At 41.0% G+C, this 17,928-nt stretch overlaps 1 protein-coding gene across 1 annotated transcript; it reads right to left on the reverse strand.

Annotated features, from left to right (window-relative positions):
- Nucleotides 1-920: 920 nt before the first annotated feature.
- Nucleotides 921-12,544, reverse strand: LOC112146157 (decorin). The gene is made up of 7 exons (XM_036213073.1): nucleotides 12,471-12,544; nucleotides 9,100-9,405; nucleotides 4,129-4,503; nucleotides 2,360-2,505; nucleotides 2,004-2,172; nucleotides 1,578-1,775; nucleotides 921-1,190 (listed from the first exon to the last, which is right to left on the reverse strand). Exons 3-7 carry the CDS (start codon nucleotides 4,435-4,437, stop codon nucleotides 921-923), a joined length of 1,092 nt encoding a protein of 363 aa, XP_036068966.1. The 5' UTR covers nucleotides 4,438-4,503; nucleotides 9,100-9,405; nucleotides 12,471-12,544.
- Between the last annotated feature and the right edge of the window lie 5,384 nt (nucleotides 12,545-17,928).

Consider the following 17,928-nt stretch of genomic DNA (forward strand, 5'->3'; position numbering starts at 1 on the left):
ATGTTATTTCTGTAAAAATGTATTGATTTGATTGCTAGTTGGTTTAGTGATGAGGAAGATCAGCTTTAACAGAACCCCAAATTCTGTCGGTGTGGCGTTTTTCTCAAGCATGTTGAGAATACACCTATGTGGCCTAAAACATACAAAAGAAGAGAAATGATTCTCCTGGTGTGGACGGCAGTTTTGTACACCTTAGACATGGTGTCAGAGGTGGGATCTCCTCAGTCCCGACAAGGCCGAAGATCGCGAGCCGAAAGCGGGGCCATGGCCTCCCACACTCCACACAATACAAAGTGGAACTGGATATCCGACCATTTCAGGGGCTGCAGTCGGTTTTATTTGTTCAATCAGGGCTTGTGTTTATTCTAAACCGGGGTTTCAATCTCCAGCCCTCGAGGGTCGGCCTTCATCCAACATCAGATTTCACCAGAGCTTCTTTATTTTTGAAAAATGTGCATTTTGGTTGAAGATGGAGCCACATCTGATAATACTGAAAATAATTACTGAGTGATGCAAAGTCAGACTTCAGATGGCAAGTTTGCAGATTTCTGCAGACTTTTCCTTAAGAGATTCAGGTTGCAGATTCATAATAAAATGACATTTCATGCTAAACATGAGAATATTTTGCATAAATTGAAATATAGCCCCTTTCAAAAGAATAAAAGCTTTATTAAAGCTTTAACAACTTTTCAAATCTGGGACTATAGTTCCTACTCTTACATTTTTGACCCCTTCCAACTGCAGATGGGTTTCTGAGATATTCACTCAACAAACCACTGAATCCTCACAGAACATATTTTAAAGGAAATACAACAGTCACAAAGTACAGAAGAATCTAGCAAAATAAATTCTGGATTTACTGTAAAGTCTTAGAGCAATAGAAGATCATCATCATCATCATCATCATCAGCCTTAGCCACTCAAGACGGAGGACTCTGAGACTCCGTGTCCCAGTTCTTCCCGCGGTTCCGCTTCCTGTTCCTCTCTGCCATCACCACGGCGGCCACCACGGTGACCAGCACGGTGACGGTGATGACGAGCACCGTGGCGGTCTCTGCGATGCACAGCTGGCTGTCTACCCAGGCCAGGGACGCCCCCATCAGCTGCGGGGGCTCCTGACACGTCACGTTTTGGTAGTCGTCGATGTGGAGGTGGCGAACATGCAGGATCTTACTGAAGACTCGGTGCAGCTCACAGTCACAGCTCCACGGGTTTCCTGCAGACCAAAGATGAAAATGCAAACCTAACTCTGAAACAGTATACTTTTAATGTTTTTACACATAAAACTACAACAAATTTTATAGTTCGTAATAATCATTTTCTGGGAAAGAGCTGTAAGGCTGGATATCATCCGCATAGAAATGACAAGAAATTATAATTTAATACGTTTCCTAAGAGGAATCGTATATAAAATGAATAACATAGGGCCAAGTACAGAACCCTGGTGAACCCCACAAGACATTTTTTCTATTGCCTCACATTTGAATTTTTTTCAGTTCATACATTTCCTCTTCAAGAGGAAGAAATGCTTTTGTAAAGGCGTCTCATTGTCTGCATGTCACAGCTGGTCACCTCACCAGAAAATACTGGTAGAAAACCTGCTGAGATTTACCTGAGAGCTGGATGTGTGTGGCTGTGGTGTGAAGGCTGATGAACGTCTTAAACTTCAGGTGATGAAGGCTGTTTCCCTCCAGACTCAGAACAGCCAGACTGTAGAGAGGAGCCAGCGCGTCGCTGTCGATGTGGGAGATGTTGTTGCTGCTCAGCTGCAGCACCTGCATGTAGACCACGTGTGTCAAAGTCAAGGCCCGGGTTCTGGATCCCCCTTAGCTAATATTTCAGATACATGCTAGCTGTTTTGGATAATTATCCTGTTCGGCCTAAGGTGTGTTTTGGATTTTGGCCCCCTGTGTGATTGAGTTTTCACCCCTGATGCAGACAGACTGTCTTCAGGAAGCCTGCAGAAGTTTCTCTTCGTAAACCTACAGTTGTCCTTCACGTACCTCCAGCCCTGGCAGCATGTCGAGGCTTCCCTGCTGCACGGCTGTCAGTCTGTTGTTGTGCAGATACAGCTGTCTGAGTCTGGAGAGGCCCCTGAACACACCGGGGCCCACGGACGCCAGATGGTTATGACTGAGGTCCAGCTTTTCCATGTTGTCCAAAAACTCCAAACTTAAAGAAAGAAAAGAAAAGAAAGTGTTGATGTGTGGCAGAGATTACAGACTCTCCTAGAGGCTGATGGTCATCTGGATCTGAGACCCAAACGTTTAGAGCTGAACCTCGTGGTGTCCATGAAGATGGACAGCAGCTCCCGACAGACATCTGTGGGTCTCAGTGGCTCAGCAGACATGCAGCTCACCTGTAACCAGATATGTAACGGAGGTCGTTGTGCTCGAGGCGCAGCTCCTTGAGAGCCGACAGACTGGCTGAGAAGTCCACAGGAAGGGTGGAGAGCTGGTTCCAGCTGAGGTCCAGCTTCTCCAGGAAGGACAGAGAAAAGAACGCCTGAGAGCAGAGAGGAGAGGAACACAATCTGGGAAAGGTTGTCTTTGAAAAGCTCTCTTAAGTTAATCTTTTGATCTATTTTCAAAGTGTATTTGAATTCATTCATTTAATTATGATGATGTCCTCTTAGCCCAAATCAACAAACATGTATCGTTTTCTAGGACACTGTTTTTGCAGAGCGGCAGGAGTTCGTTAGAAATTAACCACTGAGTTGTGTATAGGACCAGGGGCAGGGAGCAACCCCGCCCTCCCTTTCCATCACCTATAACTGAGTTACCTGAGCATGAGCTCTCCCCCTAGCTTACAGCCCCTCAAACGCCATATGCAGCCTGTTAAACTATTTAATCTGGCCCCTCAAGGGGGAATAAATTAAAACAATTACCCTTATTTGCTTTATTGTCCCTATTGCACCATATAAATACATTGACCTTTGTTTGGGTGCAGGACTTATTCTGAATTTATGTGGCAGAATTGTCATTTTTGTGTATTTTCCAAGTCGGAGAGTCATTTTTCTAACATTGAAAGAACTCAGCATTTTGCTAAGTTTCAGTTTTCCCCTGAAGAACTTCAAACCATCTATCCAATTGGCACAAAAATGAGAACTAAAGTCCCATTTTTAAAACAAACAACCAAAATAATCTGTTTTATAATAGATATATTCATTATTAATCAAAAATAAAACATTTTTTCTTTCTGATTTGATGTTATTTCTTTCTCTAATGAGGCGGATTACCAAAACACCCCAATCATCTGCTGCTGGTCCAGCCCTTCTGTCAAATTTTAGAGCCTTTTGTGGCCCACAAGTCAGAGAGTTTGCCCACCCATGATCTACACGAGGCAAAAAAATGGTGATCAATATCACTTCCATCCAGCCATTCAATTTAGATCCAGACTTCAGCTCAGACGAGGAAAACAAAAACGTTCATGGATCTATTTGTTTAAAAGTAGATGAATCAGAATCAGGAACAGGTGGCCCGCGATTGTAGTTTCTACCTCACAAATACAGTATTTTTCAAGTAGGATTTTTTTCTCCTTAAAAATTTCAACAAAGAAATACTCAGAAATGCCATTTTAACCTTTAAAAGGCCACAAGTAAACCCAAAACTCTGTTTTATTAAATTTTTATTGCATTTCATGTGCATTTGTCAAACTTTACTGAAAAGATCGCAAATCTTTTTTTTTTTTTTATTTATGTAAACATTATAAGACATGACTTAACACTGTTTTAGGGGAAATAAAACAGGTTTCTAAAACTTTAAAACTGTATTTGAAGAGGTTGAACATGTTTAAAAACTAATGACAACTTAAAACTTGGAGTAAATTGTTCTTTACTTTGATCTCTATTGTGTTTTTAACACTTCTCATGTGTTTCCAGGGATCACAAAGATCTCCTGTTTCCAAATTTTTCACCTAGGAGGGATAAAAAGTTCACCTCAACATCCGCATAGGAACATGCCAGCTATTTTCTCTTTAAGTGTGCATAATCTGCTCTTTATTTTTTTTCCTTTTCTAACAGTTTGGATTAAAAGTCTCCGTCTGTCGGTTTAATCCCTCCCCTCCACTAATGCATCCTAATGGAGCTCTAAAGGTTCAGATGCCAGCAGAGAAACCCCGTGCTGTTACCTGTAGCTGGATGTCCCGGATGTTGCTGCCGGTCAGCACCAGGACGCGCAGCGACCAGAGTCCGGCAAAGGCGCGGCTGCTGATCACAGTGAGGTTGTTCCCCCCCAGCTCCAGCAGCCACGTCCCATGGGGGAGACCTCTGGGAACATGGGCGAGGCCTTGATCGCGACAGTCCACCAGGTCAGCCAGCTCGTAGCAGGTGCAGTGCAGGGGACACAACTTCCTGGCCCCCACACAGGACAGTAAGGGCCCATGAGGAATGGTGGAAAAAAGAAGAAGAAGAAGGAGGGAGGGGGGGGAGAGGCTCATGTTGAGGAAAGGTTATCCTAAGTTATCCTTTCTTCGTCATCAACCTCAGAGTCCTTGTTGTTGAAGCTGAGGAGAAAAGAACAGAATTGTGTTTGTTTTCAAAGATGAAGAGCATGTTTATAGTGTAATCCTCATCTTCGTCAAAGCCAAGGCCCGGGGGCCGGATTCGGCCCTCTGGGGTCCAGATCATTTTATTTTATTGTTATTAATGGCCCAATGTTATCTTATTTCTAACTTGTATAATTTTGACAAAATATATTTTTATTGAGAGTAAAATATTGAAAGTTATTTAAGGTTTAAGTTGATTTATTCTTTTTTAATATTTATAATTAAGTTACAAAGTAACAGTTTTAAAATTTAGCATTCTGCTAGCTTTATGGAGTATTTTGGCATTTACTAAGATTTTTTTAGGCTATTTTGGAGTTAAGAATTTCTTTAGCTACATGCTAGCTGTTTTGGCTAATCAAAAAAAAAAATATATATATATATCTATATATATAGATTTATAGGCTAATTTCGCTTTTAGCTAATATTTTAGCTGGCTAAAAGCTTCAGCATTTTCAACTATTAGCGTCAGTGATTTCAGCTTTAGGGCTGCACGGTGGTGCAGTGGTTAGCGCTCTTGCCTCACAGCAAGAAGGCCCCGGTTCGAATCCCGGCTGGGACCTTTCTGTGTGGAGTTTGCATGTTCTCTCCGTGCATGCGTGGGTTTTCACCGGGGACTCTGGCTTCCTCCCACCGTCCAAAAACATGCTTCATAGTCTGATTGGTGACTCTAAATTGCCCCTAGGTGTGAATGTGTATGTATGTATGTATATGTGTGTGATTGAGGCCCTGAGACAGACTGGAGACCTGTCCAGGGTGAACCCCGCCTTCGCCCATCAGCAGCCGGGATAGGCTCCAGCACCCCCGCGACCCCGAAAGGGAAGAAGCGGACAAGAAGATGGATGGATGGATTTCAGCTATCAGCTTCAGCAGCCAAATTCAGCTTAGAGTATTCACACTAGCATAATCATAGGTAATGCTATATATCTAGTTCATAGTTATGTTCAAAAGTTAAAGTTTTATAGTTTAAAAATGTAGTTTTAGAGTGTTCAATAAATGTTTATGCTGTTCGACCCGTGACCTAAGGTGTGTTTTGGGTTTTGGACTCTTGTGTGATTGAGTTTGACACCCCTGCTTTAGTCTCACAGACCCTGGAAAGACTAATTATGAGGATGATTGTGTTGCTCTGCCTCATATTTATTTTTTTATTAAAAAAGTTATCAGTTAATTCAGATTTGGGGCTTAACAAGTCTGCAGGGGCAGAATTAGAGTGTAACAGTCAGTTACAGTATTTGTGATTTGTACATATGTCGGTAAATATAGTGGAAACGTGATGTCTGACCTCAGACCATGGATTATGGACACCAGTAGTCTGAGGTGGGACTGATGGTTGAATGTTGTTCCATCCACCTCAAGAACATTTTAAAGATATAAAGTAAGGTCAGAGCTCTGTGTTTGGTCATTTGAAAACACACTGTTGAGTTTTGGATAGAATAGAATAGAATAGAATAGAATAGAATAGAATAGACCATCTGGGTTTTGCACAAAAGTGCCAGTTATAAAGAGGATTACAATTCTGGCTCTGATCTCAGTTACGTTCTGTTGTTGATTTCTATCCAACAAACACAGTTTGTCAGTGCTGAGCCTCATGTTTAACACCCCATCAGTACATCTGGCCTCATGACACTTGGCTATCGCTCAGGCTACACTTGTGCTCTGGAAACTTTGACTGAGGAGGGGGACTGAGCTGTCAGCTGATCATCTCCTGGTGTTTATGTTGATTCAGATGATGAGGGAAGATACTAGAAAGATCCAGCTTAACCAAAGATGGATCTTTGGTTAAGACCTGCTCAGGTCTGCTGAGCAGGTCTGGTGAAAGAATCTGTCAAGTGCACAAGAACTTCAACCATATCCCAATAGGGGTGTAGCACAATGAAACTTTGGGGACGTTTTCTATTTCCACACTGTGGAAGTGGGTGAACAGAGGTCTGGATGTTGGGCTGTTGGTTCCTATAGAGCACATGGATCCGGCCCTCCGGGTTTTTATATCCGGCCATCCAGATCATTTTATTTTATAGTTATTTATGACCCGATGTTATCTTGTGCTTATTTCTAACTAGTATAATTTTGACAAAAAATATTTTTATGGAGAGTAAAATATTTAAAGTTATTTAAGGTTTAAGTTGATTTATTCTGGAATAATATTCCTGCCTTTTTATTATTCATAATTATGTTAAAAAGTTACAGTTTTAAAGTTTTATAAATTGGCATTCTGCTAGCTTTTGGACTATTTTCGTATTCACTAAGGTTTTTTAGGTTACTTTGGAGTTAAGCTAAGATTTCAGCTACATGCTAGCTGTTCTGGCTAACCAAATTTTTTTTGTTTTTGTTTTTTATGCTGTTTTGGAGTTAGGCTAATATTTACATGCTAGCTGTTTTGGATAATTTAGGTTTTTTTCAGTTTTTTTACGAAAAGCGCCCTCGATGAACTTTTTGGGTATTCTTTTAAGAATCCGATTCAGAGAAAGAGAGGACCGGTAATCGTTTGTGAGTTGAAATATTGCAATAGCTGCCATACCAATATTTTGTCCCAGCTCTTATCATTAACATTGTAAACATTGTTCTGCTTCTCCTGGAGGGCGTGTCTGTTTGGCCACTAGGTGGCGATTGCGCTCTAGCATTACAGCTTTTTCCAGAAGAAATAGAAAGTATGAGCAAAAACTGTCTTGTATACAGATGGTTAAAATACTTTTTGGGTGTTATCAATGAGTAAAGTTTCACTTGGATATCTAATAATTACTAATATTAAATCTAAACTGGCAAAAACAATTGCTGTTCTTCACAGAGTGAAATCATTGTTGGAGAGTAAAGCGCTCTTATTTTTTATAACTCACTGATTGCTCCACATATGAATTATTGTAGTGAAATTTGGGGAAACGCATTTAAGAAATATGTCAATCCAATTTTCATTCTACAGAAAAAATCTTTGAGAATTATTTCTGCAAGTAACTACAAGGATCCTTCTAATTCCATATTCAGTAAATTAAAAATATTAAAATTGAATGACCTTGTTAATTTAAGTTTCTTAAAGTTAATGCACAAAGCTAGGCAAAGCTGTCGGCCACATAAGATACAGAATATTTCTTTCACAAAAAGAAATAGTAATTCTAACTTAAAAGGCTGGGAAGTTTTCTCTTTCAGAACAAAAGTTAATGAAGGATGTATTTCAGTCTAAGAGGATTAAATGTGGAACAATCTTAAACGATCAACCAAAGAAACCAAGTTACCATTTACATTCAAAACACAGGTTAAAAAAGAAAAACTAAAAAAATACAATTAACAGCTTTGTTTGTTTAAAAACTCAGTGGAATAGAAGATAAAGTCTTCCCAATCTTGATGCCTATTTTAGTTGAGTTTTCTCCTGTAAATACCTTATGCCCCTCCACATTGTCTAATATGTTGTAGATGTAACTACTTTTGTTTTTTTTTGCTTTTTGTATGTATTGAACATAAAAGGGGTAGAAAAAGAAGTTTTCTTCATACTGCCCCCTTTCATTTCCTCAGCAAGAGATGCCTTGTGTTGTTCTAACGTATTACGTTTATGTTTTTCCTGTGGAAATCAATACAAATGAAATGAAAATGAAATTTTCTTAAAAGAGTTTGGAAAATTCATCCCTGTGAGTTTATAAATATGTTAATTTAGTCAGCAATGTATGTGTAGGCCGACAGAGCGTTAGCATTAGCCATCCAATGGGAAATTCCATTCAATGTTAGCATCAAGCTAGCGGACTTTAGCTTTCTGTACTGCATCAATTTATATTTTTATGAATTGATTATTAATCTATGAAGCTTAAATTGATTCAGACCGTTTAATCAATTTTATTAACCCAGCCCTAGAGACTATGTTCTCGGCTGGCCTGGGAATGCCTCGGGGTCTCCCCAGGGGAGATGGAGGAAGTGACCGGGGAGAGGGAAGTCTGGGAATCTTTGCTTAGACTGCTGCCCCCGGATGAGCAGAAGAAGATGAATGGAAAACTCAAACATGAGTTTCTAAAGCAAAATGAGAAACCAAAACTGTGACAATGCAGATCTGAAAACCTGACTATTGAACGAACTGAAGACTATTAACTGAAATGAAAACAGCTGTTAATAATAGCAGGTGAGATTGTGAAAGGGGGATAACAAAAAATAAAGAAAGCAGAATAAAAGAACCAAGTGAAGCAAAGGACACAGTCCTCACACATAGAGATACGAGGTGAAGCTCAGAAAATCTGCTTCTACTCCACATGGAGAGGAGCCAACTGAGGAGACATGTGGCAGGAAAACAGGCTGGAAGCCTTCCTAGTGTGGCATCACAGACATGTCCAAGTAGGAGGAGGTCACAGGAGAGATTATCTCTTTCTGGAGAGCTGGATGATGGAGATCTCCTTACCAAGAACAATCGTCCCGCGACAAGAACCCCGAGCAAGGATATCATGATGGGCTGGATTAGATGTATAGATGTACGCATGGATGGACCCAATAAATATTTCACAAAAAGTGAAGTCAGTAAATTAAACATAAATGTTTTGTTTGATTTCTAACTAAAATAAAAAGTGATTTTTTCTTCTCACTCACCTGTATGATGAAGAGGAGCAGAGCTCCATGCAGCACGCTGGATCCCGTCACCTCACTGGAGGATGCTGGGAGGACGGCAGACATTAAGGGGGACATCAGATGACTGTGACAATCCTACAGGGGGGCTTTGAGAGTAGACAGCTGTGTTGGTAATCTCATAATCCCCCGCAGCCGTTCATCCTCTGAACTCTGCAGTTATGACGTCCCAGCGATGGTGTTTTTCTGTACATCAGTTTAACCTTCACGGAGAGACCATGACTTTATCTGTGCACGTTTGAGGTCGCCGTGCACGGCCGGTCCAGGGTCCTGATGAAAGAGTCTGGAGTCAAACCAGGGATGTAAATAATGAATGGTCCATACATTAGATTCCTTTTATCTCAAAGATACAGTTATGTCAAAACAATTTGGGCATGGTTTTAAAACGATGAGCTCCTGACAGCAGGTTCATATCTGATGACGTATTTGAGATTAATTAGTGAAGCAGAACTGATTGTAAAGTGTCTCTGGTTATTTTTACTTTCTATATTAGATGTGTGGACAGGAAAATAAAGACAAACAAATAGACATATTTTTTGCAAGTTTGATGTTTCTAAAAGTAAAGAGAAAAAAGCCGTTGTTTAAAGTCCCTGTTTTAAGACGAAAAGTTTTTTACAAGTTTGATGTTTTAAAAGTGAAAAAAAAAAAAACTAGATTTCTCTCATTTTTGGAGAATTTTCAAAGCTATCGTTTAAAGTCCTTGTTTGTCTGTTTAATCTCCAAGTATCAAGTCCTGATCCCTAGTATAGTAGTGTATCCTGTCAGGCATCTGTGCCCCCACAGATATTTACATTTATTCATGCAGTTGAAGCTGTTTTTTTGCTTTTTTTCCATTTTAAATGTATTCCTCTCTAGTGGTTCTCATTTAGCTATCAAAGCCTATCTGGGTCGGCTGTTGCACGTGAACCTCCACATCTTCATCTCTAATCCCTCCAGCTCTGCATCAGTCTATTCCAACATGGCTGCTCTCACCACAGTCCTCTTCACCTCTCCTTTCATTCTTCATGACACTCTTAGACACGCATCACACCTGAGACCTTCCTCCATCCGTTCCAACCTACCTGCAGACTCCTCTCCACCTCTTTCTCTGGACTGTTGACCCTAAGAACTAAAATTGTCCTCCACCTTCTCCAGCTCTGCTCCCTGTAACCTCACCACTCCTCTTCAGATTCTCTCATTTACAAATAGAAACTGTCTTACTGCAGCTGACCTTCATTCTTCTCCTTTCCAGATCAAACTTCCACATCTCTAGATGTTCTTCCACCAACCACAGTCCAACTTGTCTCAAAAGGTCAAATTTGACCTGTAGGTCAGCAGCACTGGTGAGTAATCACCTATTATTTTTACCAATTATCCAACTAATCGGGTCATTCTCAAAGTGGATGTAAAGCACACATCTTAAGCATCATTAGCTTTTAACTAACTAAAAATAAAGACCATTAAGATTGTAACGAATCATGCAGCCTCTGGCCTTCATTAGTTTCTGGGATTGAAACAAGATGAAATCAAATGAGAGAGAGATAAGGAATAAACTTTCTATCAAACTAATTTTTACAGGTGCCCTGGTGTCAAGATGAGATAACAATTTAATATCAATTTTATATATAAAGGGTATATGGGGTCAAAGGTCAGCTGTCAAAATGAGTTTGTTGGAAAGCATATTCCTGATCTCTCTAATGAGGTCGGGATCTGAAACAAGGAACTATTTTTCACTAAAGATAAAGTTTTGGTCTCACTGACTCAAATAATGAAAAAAGTGCATTTTTTTGTGCCGAACGCTCACAACTTTAACTTTACTAGATTCTGACTCTATATAATATAAATTAACAACTAATCGACTATTAAATTAGTCCTCGACTATTTCAATAGTCAGTTAGTCATCGATCAGTCGACTAATCGGGACAGCCCGACTGATGATAGTTGATGTTAACCTGGGTCACAACTGATGCTTTAGCTGGTTTTGATTTTATGAGTAGTTTTACGTGAGATTTCCTTCCCTATGGAGGACCGGAAGACACAAAATGAAACAAATATATACGCCATTAAATTATTAAATAAATGTGTCATTAACTATTTAATTTTTTTAAATATTTTTTTTATATTTTTATTATATATTAAATAGTCATTAACTATTTAAAATTGGCATTAAATAAATACAATTGGAAATCAATCAATCCGCTTTTAAATATTTGTGGCATTAAATACTAATATATCCATCAAAACCCACTTGAAAATAGAACAGACCATTGTTGTGCATGTGGTAAGGTTATTGTGAAGTACTGTATCTGGAAGGCTAAAGAAAGTTGCACACACTTATGACACTATAACACTTACAGGTGATGCCTTTGTGCCACATTCTGGTCATTAGTGAGGTGTAAGTACTGTCTCCTTATTGACCGTGCAAAATGCTTTGTGCTCTGGGTGAGCAGGTGATGCAAAAATTCTCATTAGAAGTCTGCAGGATTTCCACACAAACTACACACTGATTGTCTATTACATTTCAGCAACGCTGCAATTTTTTCGGGAAATTCTTCAAATTCTTTGTGCACTTTCTGCAATTTTTTCAAATTTCATGATATTATTCAGCAATTAAATTAAATTAAATTTCTTCAGCATCTTCAGCGACCACATTCAGCTAAAAACATTCACACTGGCATTATCACAGGTTATGCAACTTTTCTAGTATCAATTAACTTAAAAAAAAACTCAGAAAAATCCACATTATGACTAAAAGCAAGCTTTCTTTTTACCCCTTTTGATTAATCAAATAAAAAACCATAATGACTCATTAATTACTGTAAATCTGTAGCTTAAAGAGTGAACACAACCCCAGCGGCGTGGCAGCTCTGACTGTCACACCTGCCGGTCTGAAGGTCAAACGGAAAGCTCTCTACAGAAACATCCAAACCTCTGGATTAGCCTGGATTACTGGAGCATAGTATGGAGAGATCAACGAGGAGCTGTTTGTCCTCCAACAGTAAATGTGTCAGTGATTTTATCCTTAAAAATGTAAAATGTTCAAATTCAGAAGGAACTCCAAAATCTAAGGAGTTAATAATTTTTATGGATTTAGTATGAAAATACAGGAATGTGGCAACAAAATGGAATACTACAACTTGAAGAGAAATGGTGGTGTGACTCACAGCATGCGAGTCTTCATGTCGGTGTTAGCTGTGGGTGAGAATGAAGGCTGAAAGGAGCTTTAAGCTGATCTCTGTGGCGAGTAATCAACTATTGTGTTAGTGGAGTAGCATGGACCGAATCATTGAGCTCTATATCTTTACAGCTTCGCTTACAAAAGCTGCATTTTCATTGGGTGTCTCAGCTCAGTTCACCTTGGATATCTTGATTTGGGTACCGCCTCCTTGTGGTTGGGCTCGGTTTGGCAAATCAGGAAAAACAAACTTCCATCACCGTCTTGGCATCCTGGAATTACACACTCAATCTTAGTTCATTGCAATGTCAGGTGAGAAGGTTCTAAAATCAATGCCACAGCACATTGTACCACCTAGAGGAAACAGGAATGTATGTTGAACCAGACTGAGATTACACAAATTAAACTGTGCATGTTGTGTATGCGTTTGTGTATGTTAGCTGTGCTTGTATGTGTGTTACTTTGTGCTACTGTGTATGTAAGTGGTTGTGAATGTATGTGTGTGAGAAATAGTGTAATTGTGAAAGTGTACATTTGTTTGGTAAATAATTGTCTTCATAGGAGGATGAGTGAGTCTATGTGAGTGTGTTGATGTTGATTTTTGTTCATGTCTGTGATTATGTGTCTGTTTTGGTGTGTGTGTTTGTTTGTGTGTGCTGTGTGTATGTTTTATGGTGTGTACGTGTTGTACGTGATGATGCAATCAGCTGTGTGATGTCATCCTTGAGTTTTCTTTGTGAAGCTGATTGCATCAGAGTTGATAATGTCAAATGACATCCATGACAATGATGACAGTCATGTCACATGACTTGATGATGTCATCAGCTGTGTGACGTCATCATTGAGTTTTCTGTGTGAGGTCATTAGCTGTGTGATGTCATCAGAAGCTGATTGGATCAGAGTTGATGATGTCATTTGACATCACTGCTGAGAAGTTATAAAGGCGAGCCGTCTTAGATTCACGAGCACTTTCACCAACACCTCTCAGCGATCACAGCGTACCAAGATCTGTCTTCGGTTACGAACAACTGTTTTTGTTGAACTGCGATTAGGAGCCTGAACACATTGTGTAATGGATCAATCCAGACGTCACTGTGTTGGAAAAACCATGAAGACCGCTCAAACTCCACTCGACTGGAATGTCGCGCACGGGGAGTGCGATTACTCCCTACTCTTAGACTTTGAGGATGAGGAGTTTCTGGAGTCTCCAGAAATTCCACAACCTCAAAGACAGGAGAAGAAGGAAAACCCCAAACCGAAAATCTGCCCGGAAAAGCAAACTTCAGGTTTAAAACCCTTAAGTTTTGCTCAAGTCATCTCCTTCCGCCCAGCTACAGTATTTGCTGTGAAACCAGTTTCAGTCCCTGCATCAACTCAGCCTGTGGAAATCAAACAATCTACAACTGCACTTGATAAGCCAACTTCAACCTCTGAGTCAACCTCAGTGGTTAATGTAGAAGCACTTCAAGTGGAGAACACGGCTCTGAAAGGTCAACTTCAGCACCTGAAGCAGCTTCTCCAGCAGAAAGATCAGATGCTGGAGGATGCTGCCCTGAAAGTTGATCACTTTGAAGAACGGATGAACCACGAGAAAGGACTATCAGCAAAAGCTAAAACCTCTTTGAGTCACCTCAGAGAAGAAAAGCAGCAGTGGCAGGAAGAAAAGTCCTCTATTTTACAAGAACTTTCTCAGCTAAAAGACGCTCTCCAGCAAAAAGAAGTCTTAGCTGAGAACGTTAACATGCTGGAAAAGGAAAGAAAAGAGTGGGAGACACAAAGTTCTTCCTTTGTCCAGGAAATCACTCAGCTAAAGACAGCTCACCAGGACAAGGAGACCATGATGACCCATTCTGAAAAGCTCTTCAACGAAAAGCTCGCCCAACTCCACCACCAGCTGGACGAGCTAAAGAACCAGCAACAGCAGCAACATTTGGACTACAGCAGTAAAATCTCTCAGCTGGAAACATCTCTGAAACTACAGACGATCAGGGCCGATGATGCTGAGAGCCTCGCAGCCCAGAAAGTGCAGCAATATGACTGTGCACAAGCTGCAATGGTCCATTTAGGAAGAGCATTTCAAAAGAAGATGAAGGAAATGGAAATGGAGAAGGAACTCTCCCTCCAAGAAATGGCTCAGCTAAAGACCGCTCAGGAAAAGCAGCAACAGGAGGAAGAACTGGATCTCACCAGCAAAATATCTAAGCTGGAAACATCCGTCAAAGAAGAGACGTTCAGGGCTGATGATGCAGAGAGACGCCTAGTCCAGCAGAAGCAAGAAACTGCCAGTGCACACGCTTCTATTGTCACCTTAAGAGTGGCATTACAGAAACAGAGCCAGGAGCTGGAAATGCAGAGGAGCCATTATCTGCATCACCATCAGCTGGTATTAACAGAAGCACAAAAGCAGCTGGCAAAAGAAAGAGACGAATGGCAGAGAAAGAACTCCTCCCTTAACCAAGAGATGGCTGAACTGAGGAGAGTTCACGAGGAAGGTATGGCTGCAACTAACAAAGCTGAAAAGACTTTGTTGGAATTGCTTTGCAATATCGAAAAGAGCGTGGACACCCTCAAAGAAACCGTCAAAGAAAAAGACAGAATCATTAAGAATTCTGAAACCATCTGGAAGGAAAAGCTGGACCAGCAAGAGAAACATCTTGAGGAGGTCAAAAAGGCCTACCACAAGAAAAACTTTGACCTGGGACAGCAGTTACACCAGATGGAAGAACAGGTTAAGGAAGAGAGGATCCAGACCAATCATGCCAAGCTCAGCTTTGACCTGGAGGTAGAAGAGTCCACCAAACTAAGAGCTGCTTTGGCCCAGGTCCAGAAGGAACTAGACGAGCAGAAGCAGCAGAGGCTCAAAGACAAGTCCAGCCTCTCTCAAGAAATTGATCACTTAAAGGAGGTCATCAAGAAGAAAGAGACCTCCATCAGTGACTTGGAAGAGGCTTTCACGGTCCAACTGGATCATATCCAGCAGCAGGTGGAAGAGCTGAAACAGAAGCCTCAAAAGAAAACTGCTGGTCAGAAGTTCCTGAACATCTTTAGAAAGTCCAGAAAAAAAGTCTAAGTGGACCTCTGACCACAGCTTTGAATGAAAAATACCTTCCTCCAGCAAACACATTCTGGGGCAGAGAAAATGAAATGATACGATGTGGGGTTTTCTTCAACTTTAATATTGTTTTTAATCTTGTAAATGTTTATCTTCTATTGTATGCTTCTATTTTATTTCATGTAACTTTCCACGATCCTTCTTGTAAGTCTAAACACAAATAGGACGTGGAACGAGAACAGACACTGTTCAGAAAAAATACTGATTTATTTATTCATTTACTTATGTATTTATTTATTTCATTGAGTGTTTGTTCATTTATAAATGTATTAAGATTTTACAAAACTGTTAAATAAAACTGTAAAACGCAAAAAAAATACAAAAAAAAAAAAAAAAAAGCCTATCTGCTTTATTTGTTTGTATATGTCTGTGTGAATGCGTGAGTGAATGTGTGAGTGAATGTGTGTGAATGGGGGTGTGTGTTTGTGTGAATGTGTGTGTGTAATGCAACCACAAGGAGACACAATCTAGTGTCCACTTGTGCCGGTCCCAAGTCCGGATAAATGCAGAGGGGTGTGTGAGAGCAAAAACAAATGTAACAAGTGAATCCCAAACAGATGAGTTGTGTACATATACACACATACACATATATATTGTGTACCAAGGACCGTGTGATTTCCATAGTCCTGCTGACACACATCCTCTGAAGACAAACAGGTTGAGGACTGACTATCACCCATCCTGAACTTACAAATGTAGCTGCAGTATGGAGCGCCGGGACTGTATGGAGGCCGCCCCGAGTACCTGATGACTGTCTGGGAATGTCTCTGCTGACATGTCTCTGCTGACATGTCTCTGCTGACATGTCTCTGCTGACATGTCTCTGCTGACATGTCTCTGCTGACATGTCTCTGCTGACATGTCTCTGCTGACATGTCTCTGCTGACATGTCTCTGCTGACATGTCTCTGCTGACATGTCTCTGCTGACATGTCTCTGCTGACATGTCTCTGCTGACATGTCTCTGCTGACATGTCTCTGCTGACATGTCTCTGCTGACATGTCTCTGCTGACATGTCTCTGCTGACATGTCTCTGCTGACATGTCTCTGCTGACATGTCTCTGCTGACATGTCTCTGCTGACATGTCTCTGCTGACATGTCTCTGCTGACATGTCTCTGCTGACATGTCTCTGCTGACATGTCTCTGCTGACATGTCTCTGCTGACACGTCTCTGCTGACATGTCTCTGCTGACATGTCTCTGCTGACATGTCTCTGCTGACACGTCTCTGCTGACATGTCTCTGCTGACATGTCTCTGCTGACACGTCTCTGCTGACATGTCTCTGCTGACATGTCTCTGCTGACATGTCTCTGCTGACATGTCTCTGCTGACATGTCTCTGCTGACATGTCTCTGCTGACACGTCTCTGCTGACATGTCTCTGCTGACATGTCTCTGCTGACATGTCTCTGCAGCAGTGCATGGTGGTTGGGGTCAGTACTATTGGACTGACAGATTGGGGTGGTGGTTCCTCTTTTCAAGAAGAGGACCGGAAGGTGTGTTCAAACTACCTGGAAATCACACCCCTCCCCCTTCCTGAGAAATAGTCCAGGGAAGCTTGACTCCTCCCCTATGACTGTGGGGGGCATCAACTCCACCCACTGTCAGGGCTCTGAAACACAGTCCAATCACGTTTCATCCAGGGCCGGCCCTGTGTGTGTGAGACAGTGACTGATATTCTGTTGGGTTTGAAGATGCAGAACTCCCGTTAATAGCAGACACGCGAGGAGGTTAAATCTGTCTCATGGAGAAATATGATGGGGAGCGTCTAGGTAGCAGGACTGAGAACGCTGGAAAATCTCCACCAGACTCCACGGAGCTTCTTGATGTGACCACGGAAATGTGAACGGCGGCTCATTTGACCGCAGTTGGAAAGGATTGTAAATCAATGAAAGAGGTCCAGTGTTAAAGGGTTAAAGAACAGAAATTTTTCCTCAACATCCTTATATTTTTTTTTCTCTTCACAGCTGGGCTGGATCATCTGGCACCACTGAACTAGATAAACATTCTTGGTGAGTTCTTGCATTGAGGAGCCCTGCAGAACCAAAGCCCGATTCTGGATGATGTTTGTCTGAAAAACAGGAACCAACGTAAGCAGAAACACATTTATGGGTTATTAACTCTTTAAGTCCTCCAACAAACCCTTACTTTCTGTGACGTCTTGATTTTCTAACAGAAACTCCCATCATGCACTGCATTCGCTTTAATCATCCAGACATGTTTGTGCCAGAATGCAGCTGAAGACGAAGAAGAAGTAAAAATGTTTTCAGTCATGCCAAAAATAATCCCACAAAATATGGAAGGCACAGTTAAAGAAAACAGGAGGAGCGAGTTTTTGCAGCTTCAGGACATTCTGGAGGAGAAATATTTTCTTTTTTGTGATACATAGAATGGTGGAGCCATGAGCATCTCCCCAGGAAAAAAAACAGTTAAAACGTCATTCAAGAACTCACTTTACCTTCACAGAAACACATTTAGACTGGAAATTGTCTGTGTCTAAAATGAAGTGTCAGACTCATCAGCAG

The sequence above is a fragment of the Oryzias melastigma genome, linkage group LG8 (assembly GCF_002922805.2).
Source record: "Oryzias melastigma strain HK-1 linkage group LG8, ASM292280v2, whole genome shotgun sequence".
In the NCBI taxonomy this organism is placed as follows: Eukaryota; Metazoa; Chordata; class Actinopteri; order Beloniformes; family Adrianichthyidae; genus Oryzias; species Oryzias melastigma.

Bases quoted from the DNA above. Each gene is read 5' to 3' on its own strand.
- LOC112146157 (XM_036213073.1), bottom strand. From the start codon at position 4,437: ATGAGCCTCTCCCCCCCCTCCCTCCTTCTTCTTCTTCTTTTTTCCACC. The intron at 1,776-2,003 runs GTACGTGAAGGA...GTCTACATGCAG, and splicing joins ACATGCTGCCAGGGCTGGAG to GTGCTGCAGCTGAGCAGCAA. The intron at 1,191-1,577 runs GTGAGGTGACCA...TGTGACTGTGAG, and splicing joins TTTTCTACCAGTATTTTCTG to CTGCACCGAGTCTTCAGTAA.